This window comes from Tenrec ecaudatus, chromosome 16 (assembly GCF_050624435.1).
Source record: "Tenrec ecaudatus isolate mTenEca1 chromosome 16, mTenEca1.hap1, whole genome shotgun sequence".
NCBI lineage: Eukaryota > Metazoa > Chordata > Mammalia > Afrosoricida > Tenrecidae > Tenrec > Tenrec ecaudatus.
The window spans coordinates 5964732-5991774 of NC_134545.1; the positions used below are offsets into that span (position 1 = coordinate 5964732).

Below are 27043 nucleotides of genomic sequence, written 5' to 3' on the forward strand. Positions count from 1 at the left end.
ACATGTTAATCACAGTCACACTTCCTGTTTAAATGGTTTCGTTTTATGGTGGTGGGGTGTGCAGATAGCCTGATTTTATTCCTCTCTATTCCTCTTCTACTTTGAGCCTGGAATACTCTTCCATGTTTCAGTTCAAACTTCATTTCCTCACTTCGCTGACTACCACTAACTGCCAGGTTTCTCTGTTACATGTCCATTACACCTATACTGAGTACCTATCAACATCCCAAGAGTGGCAAGATTGACAATAGTTATTTCACTGTTTCACAAAACTGGGTTTCTTGAAAGCATTTTTTCCTGTTATCCTCTGGCCCTTAAAACAATGCCTGTTATATTGACCATGCATTGCCATGGAGCCCATGCCTTACTCAAGGTGACCATGTAGGACAGAGGAGCACCACCTTAGGGAGCTGACAAGGTAGTCTCAGCTCTGGAGTGGCTGCTTGTCCGTTTGAAGTTCTGACCTTAGGTTAGCTGACCACCAGAGCTGGCCTAGTGGAGATGGTGAATAAATACTGGTTGGATGTAGAATGAGAGAAACCACAATGCAATGCAGATATTAAATAGCTTTACATCAAAGTAGTGCAACAAATGAAAGGTGATAAATCTGAGTGTGTGGCGAAATCCTTTTTTTTCTTAATGCCCTTTTTAAAAAAAAATCATTTTATTGGGGGCTCGTACAACCCAATCCATACATATATCCGTTGTGTCAAGTACAGCTGTACATTTGCGGCTCGTTGGCACGTGCACCAGAATTTGTGATAAGCCATTCGTTGAGCTCTGTACTTTGAGCTGGAGCTGCACAAGAGCGGCAACCAAGTATTGCAATAGTGTGACCCTAGGGCGGCAGTCTCCACCTTTCAAAAGGACCAATCCCCGTCTGCAATGTTCACTGCGTTAACGAGCCCGTGGAAACCACGGCTCCCGGCATGCCGCGCGCGCACGCCCTCTCGCCGCGGCTCCGGGACAGTGCTAGTCTCGCGGCCGGCCCGCCCCAGTGCACCCTGGGAGGCCCGCGCCGGGAGCAGCCCTCCCGAGTGGTCTCGCCCGGCCGGAGCCTCGCGCGGGTCCCGCCCTGCAGCCTTCGCCCGGGCGCGGGGGCCGGCGCCGCCTCTCTGGCCTTCTCCCCGGCCCAAAATGGCGGCCGAGGTGGACTTCGGCGACCTGGAGCTGTTTGAGGCGTTCGAGCACCCGGACGATGCGGCCCCGACGCCAGTTCACACTCGCTTCAAGGACGACGGCGAGGAAGCGGCGGAGAATGGCGACGGCGAGGCGGACGCGGAGCGGCGGTGGGAGGACACGGTGAAGCGGCTCCGCGCCGAGAATATCCTTCCCGCTCGCCGGGCCGGCCTCCCGGAGAACGGGCGGCGGAAGTTCCAGCGAGGCCAGAGTTCCAAGCGGCTCCTCCCGCCCGCGGCGGCGGGGCGGCCGGGTGGCCTCGGGCCTGGGCGCTGCTCGCTCGCGGGCGGTCCCCGGGCTCGCCTCGCGCCTGGTGCCTCACGCCCCGTGGTTGAGTTTGGGGGTTTAATCCCGACTGTTGGGCTGCTCAGTGGTCCCCTCTGCCGTGGTCCCCTCTGCCCCGGCGCCCCGGCCCTGTGAAGTCGTTACCCACGGGCATGTGGGGGGTCTGTTGTGGGTCTTGCTCCCCAACCTAAAGTTGTGTGACCGTCAGGCTCCCTAAGTGGAAAGTTGGGGGACTGACTTCAGAGTTGTGCGGGCGCCCAGGCCAAGTGGGTTTGCAGCTTTGGGTTTCGTTGTGAGAGAGCTGAAGTCAATCTAGATTGGGAGAAGGCGCCAAAGTTAGTTTTCCTTCACTTCACTTGATTGCAGCTCTCGAACCGGAGGAGAGAGTATGTTTATGTACGTTCTGAAGGGCTTGGGGTTTGGTTTTCTCCTGCGATGTCTCTCTCGGCCGATGGTGTTGGCTCAGGGTGGTTTTCTTTTCAAAGTTTTACAACTGAAATCCATGCAGGGAGACTCCTAGGATTCGTCTTTCTTGTTGTTTTCCAGTCGCTTTGAAAAATAATTAAAAAGTGGTCATGGTGCCTTCTTTCCCAACATTCCATTTCTCAAAGTTTTCAAAATCTAGGGAAGTTGAAAGACCTGTCGTACTTACCTGGCAGGGGAGACACCATGATCCGCAAGGTGGTTTGCCCAGGGCGAGGCGCCCCCATTGCACTGCAGCTGTGCTGACCCCTGCGATCGCCCCAAATGCGAAAATCCCCAAATGTATAATTTGTGGTGGTGGGGCACTGCGATCGCGCTCTCCCCTGGAAAATAAAATAAATTGATTTTAAAAAACCATACAGGGGCCCATCACTAGGCTGTTCGGTTAACGTTTTTGCTTGTATCGGGATGCTTTGAATTTGGGAATCGTTTTTTAACCGTTTGCTGACCACCTCATAGAAAGACCTATATTGCTTTCAGGTTTCCAAGCTGCATAAACTAATACTAGTATAAACATGGTTAATAGCAAAGTTAAGTAAATAAATAGTTGTTGGGGCCAGAACACCGTTATTTGTGTACTGTGTTGGGTTCATTCCGTTAGTCATCTGTCCAAGTCTTAGAATATATGTTCAGAGGGTTAAAGTAAAACTTTATTTTAACTTAGTGAAAATAGTTAGGTACAGGTGCCTACTAATAAAAGGAGTTCACAAAATGTCTTTTTCTGAAGTTACATGTTGAGTATTTTACTGTTCACTGGTGCTATTCTGACATCAAAAATGAGCATTTAGTAATTGGAATTTTGTGATCTTCATGATTCTTCTCGTTGTTATATTCCTTAACAAGTAATAACATCAAGAACTTAAAAGAAAACTGAACCTTCTGACTCGACCAAGGTATGAGGTCTTAAATTTCACCATAATAATTGTGCCTTATTTCTCCTGACAACTGCTTCATCCATCTGAAGGTGATGGGGTCAAACACCTTTTCCTAAGCATCCTAACCAGCTGAGGACTTAACCATAGCACCACCAGGGCAATTTAAGTTCACTTAAAAGGTCACTGAATCTAAAAAGAACAAATGTATTATGCAGAACAGTATTCTCAAGCGGACAGATTCTGAGGCTGCCATGTTTCATAGAACTTTTTTTTTTGTCCTTAGTACCTTCTGTGATAACTGGTTAGCTATACTGATGACTATTTAAAACAGCGGTTCTCAATCTGTGGGTTGCATCCCCTTTGTGGGTCAAACGACCCTTTCACAGGGATCTCCCAATTCATAACAGTAGCAAAATGACAGTGATGAGGTAACAATGAAAATAATTTTATGGTTGGTGGGGGGGGTCACCACAACATGAGGAACTGTATGAAAGGGTTGCAGCATTAGGGAGCTTGAGAACCATTGATTTAAACATTTAATAATTTAGAAGTATATCTAACATCTCCATGCCCTCACCCTCCTTCTTCTAAATGAGCACATTTTGAGGCTTGAAAAAAGCTTCTTACTAGACATTAAGGATATTTTTAATTTAAAATAATTATCTAAGGTCGCTGCTTCAAACCTAGGAATCCTGGTAATGTAGCTGGCTTCAAGTTGCACTGTTTACCACAAAGTCAGCACTGCAAGCCCACCAGGCTCTCAGGGGGAGAAAGATGAGACTCGCTACTCCTGATTCATCGCATTGGAAACCCACAGCAGCAGTTTTTCTGTGCTCTGTATGGTTGCTGTGAGTTGGATTCAACATGGTGTTCGTGACTTTTTGTTCTATCCAAACCTAGTTGGAGAAGAAGAAAATGAGGCTGTGTCCATACAGATTAGGTTGCTTTGAATCAGGATTGGTTTGGGTTGGTATTAAGTATATTAAATATACCTAGGATTCCTTGTAAAGGTCATCATTTCTGTAGATTTCAAAACAAGCTCACTGCCATTGAGTTACGACTGACTCAGAGCAATACCACAAGACAGGGTAGAACTGCTTCAATGAGTTTCCAAGACTTACCTGGAATAGAAAAACCCATCTTTCTTTCGGAGCTCCTGGTGGATTTGAGCAGCTCATAACCAGTTACTATACCACCAGGGCTCCCTTTGTAGATTTAAGGAGATTTTGTATAGTTGCTGTTAGGTGCCATCATGTAGATTCTGACTAATAGCAACCCTCTGTACAACAGAACGAAACACTGCCACATCCTGTGCCATCAATTTTTTATGTTTAAGCCCACTGTCGTCCCTGTGTCAATCCATCTCCTGCTGGAGGCCTTGCTTTCTCTGCTTCACTAAGCATCATGTCCTTCGCCAGGGGTTAGTCTCTCCTCATGACATGACCACAGTGCAGAGACAGTCTCCCCATTCTTTCTTGCTTCTGTGGAGCATTCTGGCAGTGTGTCTTCCAAGACAGATTTGTTTGGATAAGCACAAAAATTCTAATGGAATTAATTGTTCAGACATGAAATATGTCCTAGAAAAGGATGCGGGTCACCTGAGTTTAAGTGATCATAAGATTTGGCGGTTTTTAAAAGTAACTATGAGCATCATAAAAAAGGAGAAATTATCTAAAATTGCTAACTTTTAGTCTACCGAAAACCCAGAAGGAATGAGAAGTAAAACTTAAAATAATCCTGATTTAATCTTTTTATTTTGAACTGTAATAATTGAAAGTATTTAATACACAAGCCATATTTATTTTTAATGCAGCTTGCTCACATTGAAACAAGACTGAATTTGTTTGTTTTAAAATCACTGCTTTCCTTGCTATGGATGATTCCAAATACAGATTGTTTTCTTTCACTTACTAGACTAATGAGAATATGAAGCAGGAGAAAAGAGAAGGAATTGGGACATTAGCTTGTCCCAGGGTTTGAAAGGCTAGGTTTCAAGGTCTATGCTTGCTTGTAGTTTTACTTATTTTTGTGGGTTTTGACAATCTAATCCAGAAAAAGTATAAGTTTTACAATCTCTCTTCTAGAATCTGGGATGTGAGCTATCTCCTGCCGTATGTTGTCCTTCGAAAGTTTTCCCATTTACAGTGTTTCATTTTCCTATCCTTCCTACTGGAAATTCACTCAGATTCTTTCAGAAAAAACTTGAGTTCATAACCTGCTGATCACCTGAAACGCCCCCCCCTCTGTCTAGCAGTTAGCCATTAGATAGATTTGGGGGTGATAATTAAAAAATTAAATGTAGGTTTTCTTTTTGTGAAAAAAATTTTAAGTAAAAAAAAAAGTATTATGAGTATGATCATTGCAGGGAACCAGTTGGGGATGCTTTTTATAAATTCCAAAACTCTGTATTTATAAATAATTTCCTTGTCAATAAAATAAACACAAATTACCAAAACAAAAAAATTTTTAAGTAGTTAAATGATACCATGGTTTAAACAGTTTAGTTTAGGTAGAATTGCTAAATCTGTTTTCCTTTTTTTGGAAAAACTGGCCCTTAACCTTATTTGTAAAAAATATATATGTTGTTTGATATGTAAGTGATGTGTTTATATGTGACTTGCTTTATCTTCTAAGAAATTATTTTAACTTCTATTTTAGTGGAATACTGGTGAAGGATACTAAGTTAGATGGACCTTTGTTACAGATTCTATTTATGAACAATGCTATTTCAAAGTAAGTAATTTTTTCTTTTCCTAAATATGATTAATTAATGTATTTATATAGAATGTCTTCTCTAAAATTGCTGGTTTTGTTCCCACTTAAAAGTATCCTAAGTTTTTTTCACTAAAATGCCTGAAGTTAAAATTTATTTTATTATAATTGAAAGCATGGAAATTGACATCAATATAGACCTGAACTTGGCTTTAGACTCTTGCTTCTACATAGGGGAACCTATACAAGTCACCATATCTCCGTATATCGGCTTCCGTACTGAAAACCGTATGAATCTTAAAAAGCACCTGTAGGTGTTCCTGGGTGACACAAATCTTAAATGCCGAATGTGTGGAAGTTCAATTCAATCAAGAGACACTTCAGAAGACAAGCATGGGAATCCAACAGATCACAGCCTTAAAATCTTTTGGAGCCAAATCTGTTCCCCACACATGGGGTCACCATGAGTCCGAGTCAACCTGATGGCTGCTAAAGAGATGAAGACTGGTGCCAGGAAGCCATTCCCCAGCGTAGTGCCCCTTACAGGACAGCATAGGACTGCCCTTAGGGTTCCCAAGGCTGTGGTTTCTTCAGAAACAGACTGCCTCATTTGTCTCCCATGGAACCAAGCGGCTGGTGGGCTTGAACCACGGGCCTTTTGGTTAGCAGCCATGAAATGAACAGCTACCTCCCTGGGTGGTTTCTCGATAAATAACCCCTAATTAGATACACACTGCACGGTCATCCATAATTATATTGTTAGCTATCGTGCTCAGAAAGCAGGTTAACTTTATGGACAAACTTTAACATTTGCCCACAATATGATTGCTTAATATCAGAAGTAGACTTTTGCAAGCCTTCCAGCATGCTTGGGTATGGAGTGACTCCTTGCATTCCTTGCCAGTATTCTGAGATGGTGTGGGGCCTTGCCCTGTCCTTTCCTCATAGCCTGGCCGAAGACATTTCCGACAACTACTTTTCAGCCGTCTGAACTGCCTAATCAGATGTTCATTTTAAGTGCTGGGCAAGGAACTGAGAATATATACAAGGGGCCTTCAGAAAGTGTGTGGCAAATTAAAAGATCGTGGAATTTTCCAAGGAACCTTTTGAAACCCCTTCATATAGTAGTAGACTCATTGCCATCAACTCAGTTCTAACTCAGTGGTCCTGTAAGATAGAGTAGAACTACCCCTATGGATTCTGACTCTTTATGGGAATAGAAAACCTCATCTTTCTCCTTGGGCGGAGTGCCTGGTGTTTTTGAACTACTGAGCTTGCCCACAAGTAATCCACTATGCCTCCAAGACTCCTTTATTGGAACAGAATGGTGAGGTTGAGGCTTTCTACTTGCGTCAAGATTACGGTCTGGGAAACCCACAAGGGCACTTCTACTTTGTCCTATAGAGTTGCTGTGGGTCTGATTCGACTTGATGGCAGTGAGTTCACATAGTATTACTTGTGGGTTAGCCCATTACTTGCTGTTTCTCAGCAGAAGTAGAACCTGAGTGAGAGATGAGGACACTGGATGGTGGTGAGTGCAGCAGCAAACGATGGGCACAGCGGGGACGTTGTACTGCTTTCTCCATGCTGACATCTGTACCCCACTGAGGCATGCAGCACACCCATTTGGATACCATTCACCTGGTACCTCACCTGCAGAAATTGCAGGCTGTCTGGTCTGGAAGAGCCCAGAAAGCTCCCGTAGCCTATAAAAGGGAAGCTGATTCCGAGGAATTGTGACCAGTTAGCTCCTTTGGTGCTAGATTAATTGAACAAGAATATTTCATGATCCTGGCTTTCGAAGGCAGGCTAGAGAGAGTAGACTGCTGTGTTTTTTCTGGCTTTCTTTTTGGTCTGAATTTTTGTATGATGTTTCCTTGTATTTCAATACATAAAGTTTTCGGGAGGGAGGTAGATATGGACTGGCTGCTAGGTTATATCATGGAGATAGGTGACTAGGGGAAAGTAGGAAGGAAAGAATTTTTTGTGTTTTCAGTTATTGACATGTATTCTCTATCATTCTAGTCTTTGAACAAATATTTGGCAAAAACTCTTATGTATGACGCTTTGCTAGGTTGTCATAATCAATTCTTTCACTGGATAATACTCTTTTCCTGAGAAGTAGGTTCCTGAGCATTGCATAGTGTCCATGATTTGATAAACCTCTGACAGTGAAATTTACACGTGACCTCTGATGATATGCATAAGACTTCAGTCTATTAAATGTTTTTCCTTTGTTTGGGTTCTGACCATTTTGTCCTCTTACACAGGCAATATCATCAAGAAATAGAGGAATTTGTATCAAATTTAGTAAAAAGATTTGAGGAACAGCAGAAAAAAGATGTGGAAAAGACTTCCTTTAATCTTTTGCCCCAGGTATTTAATAACTTAAGAGCCTTTAAGATCAGTAGGTTATTCTGTTCACTGGCAGGAATGAGGCCACAGGCATCAAACCAGAATGTTAAGATTGACCACCTCCCGACCTTGAAGTGGCTTCCTTATTCACTGTCTCAGTCTGGCTAATACAGCTCTCTGACTTTGTTTGAACTATGGGTCCTGTGGCCAGAGGAGTTTTATGCAGATTCAGTAAACTCAAAATGAAAGCTTGAGCACATAGTTTTGAGGCATAAAATTAATTTCAAAACAGGAAAACAAAAAAATGTATTTCTGAAGTTTGTAAATATTTATAAAAATGTCTGATTCTTTTATGTAAAGCTGATAAACTTTCAGTAATAAACTGGGTATGTTCTTTTTAACATTATAAATAAGTAGTCTGATGGTAAGTAGTCTGAAATAGCCTAAAAGAAAGAAGGTAAAGCTCTGGGTCCTCAGGGCTAGAAAATGAAGCGTTCTGATATAATTTTCTTCTCATCACTTTTAATTTTTAATCAATCAAATACAGGTTTTAGAGAATGAAAGAACAAAATATATTTAACAATGTAACCATAGTGAATATTAATTTTTTATTCAAAGAACACTTCAGAATATGGAACTTTAAGGGTTGTTTTGAACATCAGTTTTAAACCGTAATATGGAAATTATTAGATCAAATCACGAAGTAATCGCTGAGCTAAAGCTGACCCGAGTGAGCAGTAATATGAAATTACTATTTTTTTAATCATTCTGATTCTATGATTTCAAGATAAGTCTCTGGCCAGTTGAGGTGCTGGGGCTTCCATGATGAATGTTCATGGACAACAGACCCTGGTCTGTGCCAATATTTCAGAAGATGCCACACTTGTATGAGATTTCTTGTAGACATTTATAGCTTAACCAACTGACTGATTATGACAGCAGTGAATCCAAAAATATGTTAGAAAATAAAAACAAGTGTGTTCAGATTCCATTCACCCTTGATGTGATGTGTGGCCCGTTTCTTTCTGTCAGCCGTCCAGTGTCGTGCTGGAAGAGGACTGTAAAGTAGAGGAAGCCCGCGTCGTTGGAAACAGCAAGGAGCCTTTTAGTGTAAGCGCGGGCGGGCATTTGGGTTTGGGCTTTCCAGATCTCTGTTTTCCCTCTCAGGGTATTTAAATAATAAAGTGGAATAGTCCAGGTGTCTTACGCAGTTCAGTCATGTTCTTTGATTAACCTTATTGTAACAGCAGCCTGGCCTTCAGCCTCTTCATCTTACAGACATCTTTTTACTTACTATTGTAGTCTGTACTGGGGGGTGGGGGGTCTCAGTAGACATACTTAGTAGACTTTGTTTTTTTCTTAACCTTGTTGCACTTACTCTCAAGGGCATGATGAAGATAGAGAAGGCAGGCTTGCTGAATGTACCAGTGGCATGAAGTTGAGGGATAGCCAGCTCTTAGAACAGATGGCAGATTTGGAAGGCAAATATTCGAACAGATGAGAAGAGTGGGAAAACTAAAAAAAGCTGAGCAGGGATGAATCGACAGTTGGACTAGCATCCTTTCAAGTTGTCACTGCCATCAAGCCGATTCCCACTTGTAGCAAGTGCATGCAAAACTCGGGGATGTCAGTCTAAGCAAGTCGTGTGGGTTTGCAATGTACCATTTCTTAAAAAGATAATGTGATATTGGGGTTATTATATTCCAAGGCTAGATCATGACTTTAAAAAACATTAGGTGGTTATTGCAGAGTCAAAGATGCCATCAGAGTAATGTCTGAGATTGAAATAGGTGACTTTTCATTCCTTCTGGACTCTGAGAATCTGTAATTTACAGTGTCACCGCCTGGAAATCAAGAATTACATTTATTGATTAGCTATGTAGCCAATACCAATAAATATGCATTGAATGTTGCTCTATACCAGGGCCTGTTCTAAGATCCAAGGACACAGCAGTAGGAGAAAACTAGATAACACCCCCTCTATTCTTTTTGAATTATAATAGGAGACGCAGTGCTCTAAAACAAAATAAAAGAGGTACAGAGTTAAGGAGTAACAGAGGGGCAAGCGTCTATTCTGCACAGTGGTTAACAACAGCCTGGCTGGGCCAAGCCAGAGTGAACTGAAAAAGTGGACCAGCTGCTGGGGTCCCACTACTTACTATCACTTTTAAAAGTAATGAGAAAGTCTTAAGGCAGAAGTCTGTGCCTCCCTCCTGATTACTATGTACCAGGTACTATTCTAACTCTGTACAGTTCATGAAAGTATTATTCTCATTTTACAGATGAAGAAGCAGACATAGAAAACAAAGTGACCAAGGGTTTGGTATTCAGGCCATGTGACTCCATAGAATACAGTATATGTTCTAAATCCTTAGATTGCCTCACAGGTTATAGTGAGGATTTTGGAATTCTGAATGAGATAGGAGGACATTAGAGAGCTGTAAATGGACGCATTATCTTGATACAATTTGAACTTTAAAAAAAAATGAATTAGCTTCTGGGTGGAAAGTCGTCCATAGGTAGTTAAGTGTGGAAAGTGGAAACCAGGTGAGGAAGATAAAATGTTGACTTTGGATAGAATGGTAAGAAGCAATTAGAAGTTGTTTGATCCCAATAAAATTTATTTAAAAAAAAAGAAGTTGTTTGAAAGTACAGTTCATAAAATTTGTAAAGAGTTGAATGTAGACTATCTGAGAGGAAGAGCGTGGCTAGAAGGGCTCACGTGTTGGTGTGAACACCCAGAAGAGTGGAAGGCTGGAGGAGGAGCAGCTTTGGAGATGGGCAGCCAGTGGGTTGTTAATCTGTGAGTTTGAACATTTGTAAGACATCCAAGGAGAGCTGTCCAATCGGTCACATGATTGGAGCTAGGGCTGGGTCAGGATTGGACAGTAAGGGATTATTGGTACATGCATCCGTTTCATTTTGTGGGTTTCCGTAAGGCACCTAGGGAGAGAGAACTAGGGTAGGCCAGTATTTAGAAATTTCTAGGAAAGAATACGGAGAAAGTAGTCAGCCAGGCAGGAAGAGAACCCAGGGAATGAGGTCTTACATACACTAGAACAAAAGCTTTCCTAGAGATGTTCAACAGTGAGCGGCAGTGTCATTTTGTAAAAATCAGGAAAAGTATTCTAGTGCAAGAAAGACCAAAAAAAATGTAACAACTAATGGTGATGTGTGAACCTTCACCAAATCCTGGTTTGAGGAAGAAAAGCTATAAATGGCATTTAGGAGACAACTGGCCTTGGAGAACTTTCATTTTCTTTGTGTGATCATACTCAATTGTGGTTTATAAAGAACATTCTTAGGAGATAGAGTATTGAAGGGTAAAGTGTAATGATGTCAGTTAGCCATGGTTGCACCTGGGTGGAGGGTATAGGATGTTCATTATCGATGCTCATTACACTGTTCTTTCAAGTTTGCTGTTTGACGTTCCCACCAAAAAGTGTGAGGAGTGGTGAGGAGCAAAAGAGAAAGAGAAATGGGAGGAAAGGAGGTGGAAAGGCCAAATACAGACAGTGTTGCTACAGGTCTTGCTGCAAAAGGGATACATGGAAATTGCAGGGGAATGCCAAGGTTTTCATTTGGTTTGTTCTTTAAGTCTGAAGAGAGTATGTATAGCCTGACTAGTAACTAGTGCTCCGCAGCAAGGGAACGCACATGGATCTAGGAAGGAGGGAACTTAGGAGATGCACATAAGGAAATAAAAACTGGCTCACGTAATTTGGGAGTTGGTTATTATTTCTAATAACATCATCCAGAAATTAATTGTTAAAGGAAATTAATCATACTCTTACATGATCCGTTGTCTGTTTTCTTGCTTAACTAGCAGTGTCTTCTGACTTGTTTCCTGCAGGTTGTAGGAAGTGTGCTGTATTTTTCTAATTTTTGCCTTGATAAATTGGGGCAGCCGCTACTCAATGAGAACCCTCAGCTCACGGAAGGATGGGAGACCCCCAAGTATCCTACCCAGTGAATGAAGACCTCAGTGCACCTCTCCGTTCAGTTCACCTTTAAAAAACGTTTTTACCAAATTTTACAGGCTTTGATAACTATTCCTTAATAAAATTCACTAAAGGTACCAGCAAGTCTTCAGCCAAATTGTTTCTCTAGAAGGGCAAGAGATACAAGTAAAGGCAAAAAGGTTTGTGTGGGGAGTTCTTTTTTGGTTTTTTTCTTTGTTTTATTTTTTTGAGCCAAAACCACTAAGCCTTTAAACTTGAAAAGTAAATATTATTTATGCCTGGCTTTCTGACAAGTAAATTGCAGACTAAGGTAGAATTTGTTGTATATGTAAAGATCAATCATGAGTTTATTGGAATTCATTTATTTGAGTTTAATGAGCCTGGGTGGGCGGAAAGGTATAATTGTTGTCAGTTTCATTGCTGTCTTACAAACATCTGCCCTCTTTCTATGTTACCTGAAAGAACTCTGACCGTTTGCCTCGATTCTTATTAATCATTGTAAAAACCAACGAGGTAACAGATTCCATCAGAAACATTATGGTTCTTGGTTTAAAACTCTATATGTACTATGAAGGACATGAGGTGTATTTTTTTAAAGTACACATTATTATTATTTACAGAGCTTAGTAATCTGTGATGTACTTGCTTTCCTGTCTCTCTGATAAAAGTTACTGTTTTCCAGAATTTTATTGATTCACTTTTGGAAAATCTTTGTGTTTTGACCAAATAGGCCAAAGCCTCACTGTTTCAATTGTGGTTCAGAAGAGCATCAAATGAAAGAATGCCCAATGGTAAATTTCCTTCCCATTGAAAAGTGCCTTTGAACTAGTGCTTTGTATTGCTTTCTACACATGTACAGAATTGTGTGATGTGATATGCAGTCATTTCTAATTCCTCTTAGATTTAAAGACAATAGTTTCTTTTTTAAGTTATTTATCATAGTGCTCTGTGTACAAACTGAATAGCATTTGCCTTGTTTTTAAAAAGTTTATTCAAAAAACTTAATTTTTTAGACAAATAGTATAAAATCTTGTGTTGATTTTACAATAAGATTGAGGAACCGAACCAACTGCTTTTCTTTTCTCGTTTTTCTAAAATATCCTCTCTTTTCCACATTCTTAGATATTAAGACTGAAGTCATTATTTGCTTGACTTAAATTCTAGAGTAGTTTTAAATGTATCATAACATTCTTTTCCACCTTACGATTTAGCCTCGGAATGCTGCTCGCATAAGTGAAAAGAGAAAAGAGTATATGGATGCCTTTGGCGAGGCCAACAGTCAGAGCTTCCAGCAGCGCTACCATGCAGAAGAAGTCGAAGAAAGATTCGGGAGATTCAAGCCAGGAGTTATTAGGTATGTTTCTTTACCATACCAAAAACCACACCAAATTCACTACCTTCGACTCCCTTCCGACTCATAGCAATCCTGTAGGACAGAGTAGAACTGCCTTTGTGAGCCTACAGGGGTTTACATGTTGGACTGCTAACTGCAAGGACAGCCGTTCCAAACCAGCAGCCGCTCCACAAAAGATCGGGCTTTCTATCTCCTCTCAAAAACTCATGGTGACGGTTCTCCCCTGCCCCTACAGGGTCCCTATGAGTCGGCAGCAACTCAGTGGCACTGAATTTAGTTTTTGTATGTTTGTTTAACTGTGTGTCTTTACGCCATAGAGAAAGGTGCTTCACAAAGTTTATGGATGGTTGCAATTAAAGTTAAATGTTCCCATGAACTTTTGGAAGGAAGCCGCTTTGTCTTATGTAATGTAAGACCTAGGAATCCTTTAAAGTAACTAGTTTGTTGTTTGTTTTCAAATGAAAATAGAGTATTTTACTTCCTCTTTTCTTTTTACCTAGTGAGGAACTTCAAGATGCGCTAGGTGTGACGGACAAAAGTCTTCCACCTTTTATATATCGAATGCGTCAGCTGGGCTACCCACCAGGTTGGCTCAAAGAGGCCGAATTGGAAAATTCTGGGCTCGCACTCTATGATGGAAAAGGTTGAGTATTGCCTTCTCTACCCTGTCCCCCTCTTTTTATTTCTTTTTGTTAATTCAGAGAAGCAGTCAGGTAAAATGGGGGTGTCTAGCTTGCTTAATATATGCTGAGTTAACTTAAATGCCGCAAAAGTCAGTAATAAACAGGAGTGCAACCAGTGGTCATCTGGACTTGCTCGGGCTCTGAAGCTACATCAGTCTCCAGCTTGTCCTCAGACAGGGCTCCTACCTTTCTCAGTACCGGCAGCGGGCATACCTTGTCTTAGCACACTTCACAGACACTGCCTTTTTTACTAATTGAAAATGTGGGGGGCATCATCATCATCCAAGTTCATCGATGCCGTTTTCCAACCTTGGGCCTGTGCTTACTTCATGTCTATTGTCACATTTTGGTCATTCTCCCATTAGCTCCAGCTTTTACATGATGCGATGCAAGCATAACTTCTAAGCCCTGGAACATAAAAAACTCACATGACTCACTTTGTTGTGATGATCTGGAACCCCATCTCTCCTAGATCTGCCTGTCTGTCTCAGTGCCCCAAGACTACATAAACTCAGTTCTAGACCTCTTGCTTTTCCTATCTACCCTAGATCTGTGTGCTCATGCACTATGGGAGAAAAAAAGTAGAAGGAACTGAAAAACCCCTGATGGGAAATGCCTATTTAAACTGTGACAAGTGTGGGCTGCAGACCCCTTATAGCAATTCCAAAGAGAGTAAGAGAAATTCTATGAGAAGACATGGCAAAATGTCTGGAATACTGAATGAGAAAGGGCAAGTTTCTATGTGTGATTCCATACACATTCATGGAAAAGCAGAATGTAATGCTCATAGATTATGTCCATGAACTTTTTTGAAGCCATCTTTCCCTCATACATTCTCTCTGAGGACTTTCATATGGAAACAGTATATGTAGGCCCAACAATGGTTGCCATTAAGAAAGGGAATGAGGATGTGGTGAAGAACTTTAGTTTTAGCTCTAATGCTGTCAATGTTTTTAAAATGAGAATGTGTGTGGATCGTTTTGATCATCAGAATTTTTAAAATGTCAAAATAAACTGTTTTCCCAGTCCCACCCCACCCTCTCCTACAAATAGCACCAGAGATGCTTGGCAACGTCCTCTAAATGCATCCAGAAGTTGTCTAGCATTCAGAGTGTCCCCGACTGCTACCTAACGGTTGTCACCCTTTGGATGATCTCAAATAGATGAGCGTGACGGAGAAGCAGAAGCTGGCGAACTGCAACAGAATAGAAGTGTCACTTATGATCTCTCCAAATTGGTAAACTACCCAGGTTTTAATATATCTACTCCCAGAGGAATTCCTGATGTAAGTACTATGTGGGTGGGTTTGTGTTTTCTGGGATGTGTTCTTTTGTTAAAGATTTTCAGAATGATAGCTTATGCAGCAGTTACTGTGACATAAAGAAGTAGCTACCAAAAAAAAAAGAAGTAGCTACAAAAGTAGGTGGGAAACCCATATGCTCAAATGGTGAGATTTATCTTCTTAATTTTGTTCTTGATGTATTTTCAGAGGTTTATAATTTTAAAAATAAGGCAGGAGGAGCTAATGTTTTACAATGTGGGGTTAATATAAAATGATAACCAATGGGAGAAATGTTATGTGGGTTTTCAGGAACTCTTGTACTGTTTCTGCAACTTTCCAGTAAATATAAATGCGATTGTACAGTAAAAAGTGCGGTATTTTAAAGTCTGGGGTGGTTCTGAGGCAGAGTTATACATATTTAAGAATTACTGTGTTAGTCCGGGTAGACTAGAGAAACAAATCCGTAGAAACTTGTGTATAAGAGAGAGTTTTATATAAAGGGTAATTGTACATTAAGAAAGCATTCCAACCCAGTTCAGTACAAATCCATAAGTCTGATATTAGCCCATATGTCCGATACCAATTCTATAAAGTCCTCTTCAAACTCACGAAACACATACAATGACACTGAATGCAGGAAGATCACAGGCCAGTGGGTGCAAAATCAGTAGCAGTAGAAGCACCTCAGTGCTAGCAGGGGTCTCCATGTGTCCCCTCCAGTTCCCAGGGCTGCCTCAGGGTAGGTCCAAGTGGCTTCCTCTCAGGGATGTCTCGCAGGAAGTAAGCAGAGAGAGAGAAGTCTTATGCCTCCAAGGAGGAAAAACCAGATTTCTCAGAATCCTGAGGAGAAAGTCATGCCCACACGCATTTTTTGCTATAATTTGATTGACAGGCTAGACTCCACCCCTTCACTCTTAATCTTCTGACGTCCCAAATTGACACCGGTTATGTAACTGTCACAAATACATAGGAAGTAAAATCTTTAATAAACCTATAATATACCAGCGTTCATTCCCTAATTTTTTCCTCCTCAAAGTACACTGTTCCATTCTCTACAGAAAAACTCTCAGGGGATGGAGAGTTATTCTGCGGTCTGTGTTTTTAGGAAGACAGCTTAGAAAAGAAGCCCAAAATCTGAATTTAGCATACAGTGAAGTACGGTAACTCATACAAGAATACAAGACATTGATTAAAGGCTAACCTTGTCTCTGCTTCTACAAGTGGGTCCCAGGAGCATCCAGACCTCAGGATACTCACCTGAAATACACGTTCTTGAGCCCCACCCATAGACGTAACTGACCCAGAGCCCCAAATCTGTAACGAGAACCATTGTTAAATGTGTTGTTGGAACTGAAAGATAAATTAATATTATGGATATTAAAGGTTAGTACTCAATCTGAAAAGAGAGCAGAGAGAGGATGTTCTGGCTCAGTAAATGGGTAAGCAGAAAGTAGCAGTGAGCTGTCAGCAGCACAAATGGATGATGGGAATGAGACTGGAGCCAGGGAGTGCCCCCCAAGACCCTTTGCTCTTAACTGCCATGAACTTGTATGTAGCAGAGAAAAGCTTCCTGGTCCAAGTGACTGTAGGTAGTCTTCATAACCAGGTCAGCCAGGATTCCTTCCCTTCATAGCACCACTTCTTTGCTTAACTCCTTAAAAAGAAGGAGCCCCATATTTTGAGCTGAATCTCAAAGCCTTACATCTTAAGATGCCAACCTGTGTCTTTGTGTCACCATCAGGAGTGGAGGATGTTTGGCTCCATACCCATGCAGGCATCTCAGCAGAAGGAAGTGTTTGCCAACTACCTGACTTCTAACTTCCAAGCGGTAAATCAGTTTTCAGAGTGTGGTTTAGAACAAGACTGCTGCTTCATCTTTTGGGGAAAATTTCACCCATGTTGTATATACACAGACTTTGGTGTTTATCTGTAGCGTATTTAAGCTCGTGGGATGGAGTCTCATTATTGTCTCTCCCCATCTAATTCGCCTTTGGTGTGGTCCCTCCATTTAGCCCATTGTGCGGTCAAGCAGTAAGAGGTCCTCGTCTCGGTCAAGCCCGTGTAGCCCAAAGAAGCAGAAGAAGAACAGCGGCTCTGAAGCATCTCCCACCAGCATGGAGCTCGACTCTGGTAGGCTCCTCTCCACCCTAGTCTTTTGTAGTCATTGAGAAGGCGGGACGGATTTACAGGCTCCCTCTTTCCAGCAAACAACCCTGGGGTGGCATAATAGGTGATGCATGGGGCTGCTAACGGAAATGTCAGCAAGTGAAAGCACCACCGACCCCCCAGCTGCTCCAGGGGGAGAAAGAGGAGGCAGTTGATGACCGTCGGGATTGCCAGCCTCAGACTGTCTTGTGAGGTTGCAGTGAGTCAGAATTGTGGTTTTATGTTTGCTTGTTTGTTTGTTGTTCGTTCCATAAGAAGTTTATGAAAAAGAAGTTTTTCCTTTTCATAAGTAAATACTTTTGAAATACTGAGCTTTGATTTCTTTTTGATGATTAGATTAGTGATTGCTCAGACTCACACTGCACCCAGATACACAGCCTGGTTTGAGAATACAAAGGGGTATCCCTGGCAAAGCCCAGTCTAGACGGGCACCTCCGATGGGGCACTGCTGTGAGACGGCAAGCAGAGTCGCTGCAGTCTCTCCCACTTTTTCTTATTTTATTAATTCAACAAATGTTGCCTCCTCCCCATGGAAGGGAGGCCGGGCGGAAACCCGTCTTCTGAACCCAGTGCGGGGCAGAAAGAGTCACCCTCATGAGACTTCCTCGGCTCTTCTCTTCACTCGGGCTTATCAGGGACTTGTAGTCAACCCGAGTTGGGGTGCTGCTTTTTAGCCAGTCAGTGCAGTCCTTTTCCCGCCTTTTTGAAGTTCCCCAATATCAGCCACTGCTGCTTTGGGTTTCCTTGAGACCAGTAGTGGGAGGTTGGGATTTTGCCCCGAAAGAGGCTGTAAAGTGAGTCAGAATTTTGTGTGAATTGTGTAAATTTCAAAGCTGAAAATTCACTCCTTACTCTATTCCCCATCCCTGAATCATGCTCATCTTCTTGGCCCTGATTCAAAGGTCAGAGGCTCTGAAGTGAGATTTAATTTCAGCATCAAGATGAATGGCACAAAGACCCGCTAATAAATAAAATTCAGGTCATACAAGCTGCCCCAAATTTGAAGATTTCCTGTGCCCTCTGTTTTCAAATTCCCAGGAAGTAATCGAATCTCTCGAGGTTTAAATCCAGAGGCATTAAGGTTCACACCGTGACTGCTCTCCTTACCTCGCCTGCTTTCAGAGCTTTCTCCGTAAAGACATGCTCTCTTGTGGTCCCATGGGTTTGCTTGTTCTAAAGAGTGTAGCGCTCCCCGGGGTTGTCGTTCATCTCCTAGGCCTGTCTGTCGTTTGACTGAGAGTAGAGCCCAGAGAGGAGTTTGGTTCCAGGCTTGAAAGGGTGACTGCGGGGCCCTGGTCTCAGTAGTTCCCTTGCTTGCTAGCAGTCCAGTAAGATTGGTGTTTTTTGTGGTGTTTGAGTTTTGTTCCACATTCTTCTCCCGTTCTACCCAGGACTCTGTTGGGATCCCTTTCAGAGCTGTGGTAGCCAGACACCCTGTAGTTCTTCTGGTCTTTTAGACCAGCGAGCCACGTGCCTTCTATTTTCCTCTTGGTTTCACTTGTCTTGCCCCCACTGCGTGTGAATCTCCCAGCTACCAAAATGTCTTTCTGTTTTACTTTCAATGATCCCAGCCACCACACCACATAGCAGGCAGGGTCTCAGAAGGAGTTAGTAGCACCTGGTTCCCCACCTATGTAACCTATTGATTTACCAAGGCCAAGTTCTAGGTCTGACTACTGAGAAGGGTCAGTTGGGGCCTAAGGAACTAGTCTAGCTAATCAACACACTAAAAGACCCCAGAGGGGAGGGGTCTCTCCCACCCCAATGAAAGAAGGAAGAGGAGTCAGTGAAACTTGGAGTCACTATAAAGTTTACTTTTCTATGGGAAATTTTATTGGTAGTGAATAATTAACCTGTTATTCAAAATGAATTCCTTGTGACAAACTTGTGGGTGTAGTGTTTTAGTTTTGAAATGTGTACTGTAGCTACCCGAGTGTTTATTTTCTTTTAACCTTCTTCTGTTATCATTTACTAAAAAGGTAATATGCATCTGCTTTAAAAAAAAAACAAAAAACATCAGGTCTACATCCTCTGCCATCCTGCCAGCTGGCACTTTTTTGTGTGGTCATTAATCTAATGTTCTTAGTACCTCACTGTAAACCTTTCAGTCATCTTCAAGTCTATCCACCTTTATATCTCTTCCCACCAAATCCTAACCATTTCAGTAAATGCCACTCTTGCCTGGTAGCTCCTGTGAAATTTATAGCTAGTTTTGGTTTGGGGTCCTTTTGTGTCCATCCTTTCTCTTCATTTATTCTTTGCTTTTCAGAGGGACTCCCCAAAATCTGACAGTGTAATACTCTCCTCACACACTCTTGGTTACAGACGGGGTCTGCATAGCTGTGGGGTTCTGTTACCTAGTTCCATTTCCTACATTTCAAAACCTGGGCTATGTTTCCGATCTCCGGATGCGAGGTCCTGAGGTGAACCAGACACAGCTCGTACCCTTGGCGAATTGTTGTCTTGCTGTAGCATGACAGAGGCATGAGCTTCACTTGAATGCTGTGTGATGGCTGCCATGGTGTAAATATACAATGAGCAGCCTTGAGATGATTGCCGAACGTAAGGGTTGCACACAGGGAATAGTGCCTTTACTGCCAGGTGAACATGGGGGCCAAGGGTGGACCCAGGGATCTGCCGGGTAGATGAGTAAGCTTGGGACGGATGAGAGGGGAGATGCAGATCCAGCAGCATGAAAGCTCACATCAGGCACACACTGGAGTTACTTTACACAGTAAGATGGCATAGAGACTAGACCACACCCACTGCTGTCGATGGTGGTTCAGAGCATACAACTCTAGCACAGAGAAGGCCTGTCCCTATAGAGTTTCCAAGGCTGTAAACCTTTACAGGAGCAGGCTACAGTCTCTTCATCCTGCCAAGCAGCTGGTGAGTTTCCGTCCCCAACCTTTCCGCTAGCTCAGTGTCAACCATTGCTCCACCAGGACTATGTAAATGAAAGATGGAGTTCTTGGTCCTGGAAGAGAGAAAGTGCTTCTGTTTACCCTAATGCCATGTTTGACCTAAGTGCCAGTGAGGAGGGGACATCCCTGTCACCAATAACCTGAGCCACAGTGTTGCAGAATGAAAACACCAACACCCTCCATTGCTGTTGAGTGGACTCCAGGGAGACTCCTGGGAAGAACCCTTCAGGCCAATAGAACTGCCACACCCTTTGCCCACGGGGCAGCTGGTGGGTGTGAAGTTAGCTGTTAACCAAGGTGAAGTTAACTCTTGTGCCACCAGAAAGTGCTGATAGGTGAGAAGCTTCCTAGGATGAGGCTTGCACCTCACAAAGACTGATCTGGCAGTAGTCAGAGGGCAGAGACCGTAGCATCTGCGAAAGCTAGAGCTGGGGTGTTGCTGAATGAAATCTGTCTGAAGGAAAACCCAAACATTTTAGAGTTAAATGACCTTGGGGGAATGGTCAAGACTATCAAAGGCAGAAATGTTGTGAGACCAGGAAAATAGAGGGCAGTCCCCGCCAGTTCTGGTGCTCACCCACTTCACTGCACAAGGAAAGTCGATTAGGAGGCAGGAACAGCGTTGTGATTGTGGTCATGTGCCTGGTCAGGTGTAGAGCGGTAGGGAGCAGGGGTGGTTGATTTCACTGTGTTAAAGATTCCGGCCTCTGACAATCGACAGTGCTGCACATGGGAAGAGCAGCGGGCGTGAAAACCAGGTTTCAGGAAAAGAAGCTTTGTTTTAGATGGGTTGATGTGTTGTGTGGTGGTGGTGATGGCAGTGTGTCTGGGTCTGACCCCACAGCTCAGGAGAGGCATTTAGACTGGGGGTTCACTAGGCGGGAATATTCCATTCTTGTCTCTTCACCCTCATTCCCGTCGCCCTCCCTGTCCTCCGTCATTGGAGTCAGCCTGAGTTTCCAGGCACAGTTCCCACTCTAGTTGCCCACAAACTGACTCTGCACTCATAATACCTCCTCCTCCCCTGCCCCACTCCCCTCCCCCTCCCTGTTCATGTCAGACGCAGCACAGAAATGACTTTCCCAGTGTTTGTCCGATGTCCCTAGTACCAGAAGATGCTCATCTGACGAGATGTGCCCGTGAGGGCATGTGAGGAGATAAAGGGCTGCACATGGTGGCTGAATCTCCGTAGTGTTCCCCGCTGGAGCCGTAGAGTCTGTGGGCTCCCTTTGTTTAGTTCAGATAAGAAAAAACCTAAACAAGTAGCATCACACCTTCTAACCTGTCTCCTAACGCCCTTGTTTTCAGATGGGGAGGTGCCACACAGCTCTCAGGGTAGAGATGCTTTTCAGTTTCAACCTCCACTGCCACCTGGCACGCCTCCCGTCTTCACGCCACCTCTCCCCAAGGGCACCCCACCGGTGACACCCAGTGACTCACCCCAAACCCGAAGCACCCCTGCAGCCCTGGATGAGGACGCCCTGACTCTGGAGGAACTTGAGGAGCGACAGAGGCGGATATGGGCAGCGCTCCAGCAGGCCGAGAGTGTCAACAGCGATTCCGATATTCCTGTGGACACGCCTTTAACTGGAAACTCTGTTGCTTCTTCACCTTGTCCCAATGAACTAGACCTCCCTGTTCCCGAGGGAAAACCATCGGAAGAGCAGGTGCCAGCTGAAGTCATCGAGGAGCCCCTTGAAGTTGAGGCACCCGACACTTGTACAGAGAAATCTGAAGTCCAGCATTCCTCAGCGAGCCCAGCTGCAGACGCCTCGGTGCTCTGTGAGAGAGAGAAGCAGGAGTCGGCCCCTGTCAGCTGTGAAGGCGCTGCCCTCGATAACGGCAATGTTGTGTCAAACTGTGGCGTCAGCAACGGGGGCAGCGAGAATCTCCCTCCAGGCACCAGTCCTTCCACAGCTGCTAAAACGCACAGCCCCATACCTGACATGAGCAAGTTTGCAATGGGAATAACTCCGTTTGAATTTGAGAACATGGCAGAGTCAACTGGAATGTATCTCAGAATAAGGAACTTGCTGAAGAACTCACCCCGGAACCAGCAAAAAAGCAAAAAGACTTCTGAATAAGGCTTACCACAGCACCAAGAACTAACTATTCGATCCTTTTTGCCTTTTTGTTTGTAAACTAATAAGCGGACAGATAAAATTGTTACCTTCATGTTTAAAAATCTATCCCAAGTTTAATTGTGATCGACAGCCCAAGCCAATTTTTTTAAGGAATGGAAAAGCTAGGCCCTTTATATTTTATTCTCTCCAACAAAAACTTGGGTTAGGAGCAGATTTAGAGATTGTTTGTTAAGGTTAATACTATTTTTGGATTGTGAGTTTCTGTCAGAGTAATGGTTTTTATCAGTCTTTTGTATGTTGATTTCCCTTTATACCTTTTGCTAACTATCCTGTACATAAGTTTAATATATCACTTTTTAAAAGGAAAAAAAACTAACCATTTTAAAGTCATAGTGCAACTCCAGCAACCAAATAAAACAATCAGGGAGGAGCAGCTTTATCCCATTTGGGATATTTTTGTAAGTGATTTACAGGCATCAATTTTAATAACACTTTAATTTTTTGTAATGTTATCTCATGCGCTTGCTGCGGGTATGTTTATCTTTGTGGACAGAGGTTTAATAAATTAGTTTTCATAATCTGAGACTTTAAGTACAATCAAAAGTAATTCACGGTTAAATTTGTGTACACAACCAGAAGTTTGGAAGGTACTTAGGTGGTACAAAAATGAATAGTAGCAAAAGCAAATACAGTTCTACGAAATTGAAAGTTTAGGTGTTTTCCGTAGGTTTTTACCCTACATCTAGAAAATAGAATCTTTCCAAGGAACCTTTTTGGTTTTTTTCAAGGAATAACTTTGAGGGAAAGAAAAAAAAATAGAAGCAGCTAACGTTGGTATAAAAGCATTTTCTAGATTTGAGTCCTAAGTTAACTTACAACTAAAAATAGACATCGATGTCCCAATTGTCAAAAAAGAACCAGAACTTTGGTTGTTGTCATTATTTGGAGTGTCATTGCACCTTTATACTTGGTCAGATATATGAAAATAAACATGTAAACAATCTTAAATTACTTGATGTCCAGTCAGTAGTGTTACAGTTCTTGGACCAGCAGGGGGAGCAGAATAACCACCATTTTAGATTTAGATTTTACTTGAAGAAAAGTATTAAAATAAACCAACTGTCGTCACACCAACTCTGGTCCGTAGCAGCCCTGTAGGACAAAGTAGAATGGCTGTCAGCCTTGACAAAGGTCGTTTTTGCTCGAGTGCCTGGTCAGTGGAACCACTGCCCTGTGGGTAAGCAAGCAGCCTGATTCAAAACCCACTACGCTTCCAGGAAAAGAATACAGATGGAGCAAGTCATTTGAAAACTCACTGAACCTAGCAGAAACAAAGTTAAATGCGCTTGGCATTTTTCTCTGAGTTTAATTAATGGTCTTAGGTGCATTATCCTACCCAATATTTTCTGTCAGATAAATATCTCCACATTGTGGAAACAACCTAAAGAAACAGAAGCATAGAAAGGCTAAAGGACTTGTCAACCCTCAAGAAGTGGTTATGGAGAGAGGTCATGATCTTCAACTAGACAAGTCAAGGAGTCGCCATCTGAGTAGTGCAGAGGCCTGGTGGCTCAATGGTTAAGTGGTTAGAGCCCCGCTGCCATTGGAATTCATCACAACAGGAGAAAGTGGTGGCAGTCGGATGCCGTGAGAGTCCAGCCTTGGTCCTTTGTAGGGTAGTTTGGCTCACTGTGTCAGTAGGTGCCGTGGTTACACCCTGGGCTGCTAATCACAAGTCCCACAGTTAAAAATCCACCTGCGACGGGCTTTCTTCACATGCATAGAGTTACGGTCTTAAGTGACAGTGAACTTGGGGTTTTTGGTTTTAGTGTCACGGAGTCAGCACCAATGGCCACACAAGGGGCTTGATTTTCATGTTAAGTAATTAATGAGTCTTTCAACATCATAGACAGAATCTTAACAGCTTTCTCCTCAGCATATGCCAGACATGCTATAGTAATTAATAGAAAACTCCATTTTCATAATCTACATCTCATATAAAATACTAACTTCATTTTTTTTAAAGGAACTGCCTGAGGCAACTGGTAAATTAGTTACTATGGAACGAATTGTCTAACTCATGGCACCATGTGTGTCAGAGTAGAACTTTACACCTTGTGACCCTTGAGAAGCAGATCACCGGTTTGCCTTCCAAGACGTGTTTTAACTTCTAACCTAGCTAGTAGTCAAGTGCCTAAGTAAATATATCACCCAACTGGGTGCCATTGAGTCCGTGCCAGCCCACAGTGACCCTGTAGGACAGTGTAGAACTGTCTGGGTTTTCAAGGCTGGGTGTACCCAGGACTCAAGTTAACCTTCAAATTAAAAAAGCACTGCTCTTGTGTTGATTCTGACTCAAATCAGCCCGATAAGCCAGGATCTACTAGAATTGCCCCCATGGGTTTCCAAGGCTGATCTTTACAGAAATGGACTGCCCTATCTTCCTCCCACAGAACCACTGATGGGTTCAAACTGCCAACTCAGCACTTCCCTTTAAAAGCACTATAAGAGCACTGATTTTAAAATATATATAATACAATGTCTTCAGCCAGTTCCTGAAGGTATACTTATTATAAGATAATAAGTCTTGTTGAACATGCTTCGGGGCACTAAAAGAAGTTAGCAAAATCCTGCCTTTGCTGTTTACACACCAGTAGAAACGAAGGTATAGCTTCTTAATTACAATGAGGTCCAGTAAAGAACTTGGGCCATTGGGCAGGAGAATGTGGCTTCAAACAAAAGGAGCACTGGTTTAAATATTTGTTTGGAAGGTATTTGAAGACATCTAGAGAGAGGTTGGGCTTGAGTCAGTCCTCGAAGACTAGGTAAGAGAAACACCAAGACACATAGAAGAAACTGCAGGACTCACTCCATGAGCCCCAGCCCCATGCACTCGGTGACCAGAACTAGATAGTGCCCACTTAACACTACTGCCTATTCTAATTAGGGCCACAACAGATAGATCCTGATCGAACAGTAGGGGAATGTGGAACACACCTCACATTCTTGTACAAATCCAGAATTACTGACTGGGCCTAGGTTGAGACTGAAGGAATTAGAGACTAATGTAATATACTTTAAATCATCCCTCAAACTATCCCAGAGCACTTTTTAGTTATATAATAGATTGGTTTGCAGATTGAGTGTCACCCATGAGTGTTCTACTTTGAAAAATAGTTTATATATATTGAAACCATTGAATTGTATGATATGTAAATTATATCAAAGTGGTTTCTTTAAAAAATTATACACAAAGCAAAATTCGGCAATTTTTACAAATGTAAGGGGGGAAGGAAGGCTACTTACTAGAAATAGAATGAAAATATTTCCTACATCCTGAAGAATGTAGCAATGTCTGAATCAGTTATGTAGAAAAATGTTGGAACTGATCTGTGTAAACGTTCACCGAAAACCCAATAGAATACTAGCTTCACACTAATTAAAGGTGAGTTAGAATTTCCACAGGCAATGAGACATTGGGTAAGACATGAAAAAATAATTTATAAATTATCAAGGGTTCATGGGAGGGGGGGAGCTGATACCAAGGGCTCAAGTAGAAAGAAAATGTTTTAGAAATGATGATGGCAACATGTGCTTGATGCAATTAATCTATGGATTGTTATGAGAGCTGTAAGAACTTCCAGTAAAATGATTTCTTAATTTAAAAAATGTTTATTCATGAATAGCATCCCATGATTGCTTTGCTTTGTGGCTTGAATTTTATTAGGGCAAAATATGGTTAACTATGGCTAAGTAGGGCAGTGCCCTGATCTTACTGGTATTTTAAGAAGATGACTGCTAAAACAATTCAGGATGAATGGAAGCAGAGACAGTTACAGAAGGGAGCCCAGAAAAAAAAAAAGGGTAGTAGTTGTCTTAAAAGACATGCTCCATTTAAAAATTTTATTCCATGTAGTATTCAGTATTAAGAAGACAATGATCACCCCAATAAAATGATTTATTTAAAAAAAAAAAAAAGACAGCAATCAGTGGAGGAACCAGTCATTGTTTGGACTTGCCTGTGCTGCAGCAAACCTCCAGGCAGTGCGTAGGTGAGATCACAACCAAACACCTATACTTCAAGGTGGAGCAGGGGTGGGGACCAGTTTAAAGGGGTGTGGATTGTAACACAGGTTGCCAAAACAAAGGCAGCTTTTGTCATCTGAGTGGAAAGGTACTGCCCTTACTGAAATAGCAAATGATCTAATTGTTTAAAGAAGCAAAACTTGTTTTAAACAATTTCATTTTCTTAAGTGGTAATAAGTAAACAAATAACAATCTACTTGCTATCAGCAAGAGGCTTCCTCAAATCCTAAATGAATTCATTCCTCAAATTCTCTAGTAGAATCAGTGTACTGTATCTTTTATATTTGGTTTCATTAGCAGGTAAAATCAGCAAGAATGTCATGTATTTGTGATTGAACTATGGAATGATATATCTATTAACTCCCAATAAAATTGTTTTTGAAATAAATAAAATATGAATCTTAAAAAAAACATCATGTCATAACAATCTGAGTATCTAATATAAGGTTCCCAAGTACCCAGTGTGTCTCAATAACCACAGAGATGTTTTTCTTTCAGAATTTTGTGAAATTCTTTTTCTTTGAAAAATTCCAGGGAAAAAATGGAATTAAAAGATAATGGGGGTGAGGGGAGAATGGAATTTTCCCACAAACGTTTTGAAGTCCCCGATTTT

At 42.3% G+C, this 27043-nt stretch overlaps 1 protein-coding gene and 1 non-coding gene across 2 annotated transcripts; both read left to right on the forward strand.

Annotated features, from left to right (window-relative positions):
• Positions 1-975: 975 nt before the first annotated feature.
• ZCCHC8 (zinc finger CCHC-type containing 8) lies at positions 976-26782 on the forward strand. Its single transcript, XM_075534991.1, has 14 exons — positions 976-1324; positions 2798-2840; positions 5481-5555; positions 7805-7910; positions 8922-8999; positions 11743-11846; positions 11965-12030; positions 12582-12642; positions 13063-13205; positions 13706-13848; positions 15052-15173; positions 16912-16998; positions 17183-17300; positions 21569-26782. The coding sequence occupies exons 1-14, from the start codon at positions 1138-1140 to the stop codon at positions 22342-22344; spliced, it is 2109 nt and encodes a 702-aa protein (XP_075391106.1). The 5' UTR covers positions 976-1137; the 3' UTR covers positions 22345-26782.
• LOC142430168 (U1 spliceosomal RNA) lies at positions 2109-2273 on the forward strand. The gene has a single exon (XR_012780626.1). It is a non-coding gene; the product is annotated as a U1 spliceosomal RNA (small nuclear RNA).
• Positions 26783-27043: the final 261 nt, after the last annotated feature.

Excerpts from the sequence above, each read along its gene's own strand:
- ZCCHC8 (XM_075534991.1), top strand. The coding sequence starts at position 1,138 with ATGGCGGCCGAGGTGGACTTCGGCGACCTGGAGCTGTTTGAGGCGTTC. Across the intron at positions 2,841-5,480 it reads AACCTTCTGACTCGACCAAG|TGGAATACTGGTGAAGGATA; the intron begins GTATGAGGTCTT and ends CTTCTATTTTAG. Across the intron at positions 12,031-12,581 it reads ATACAAGTAAAGGCAAAAAG|GCCAAAGCCTCACTGTTTCA; the intron begins GTTTGTGTGGGG and ends TTGACCAAATAG.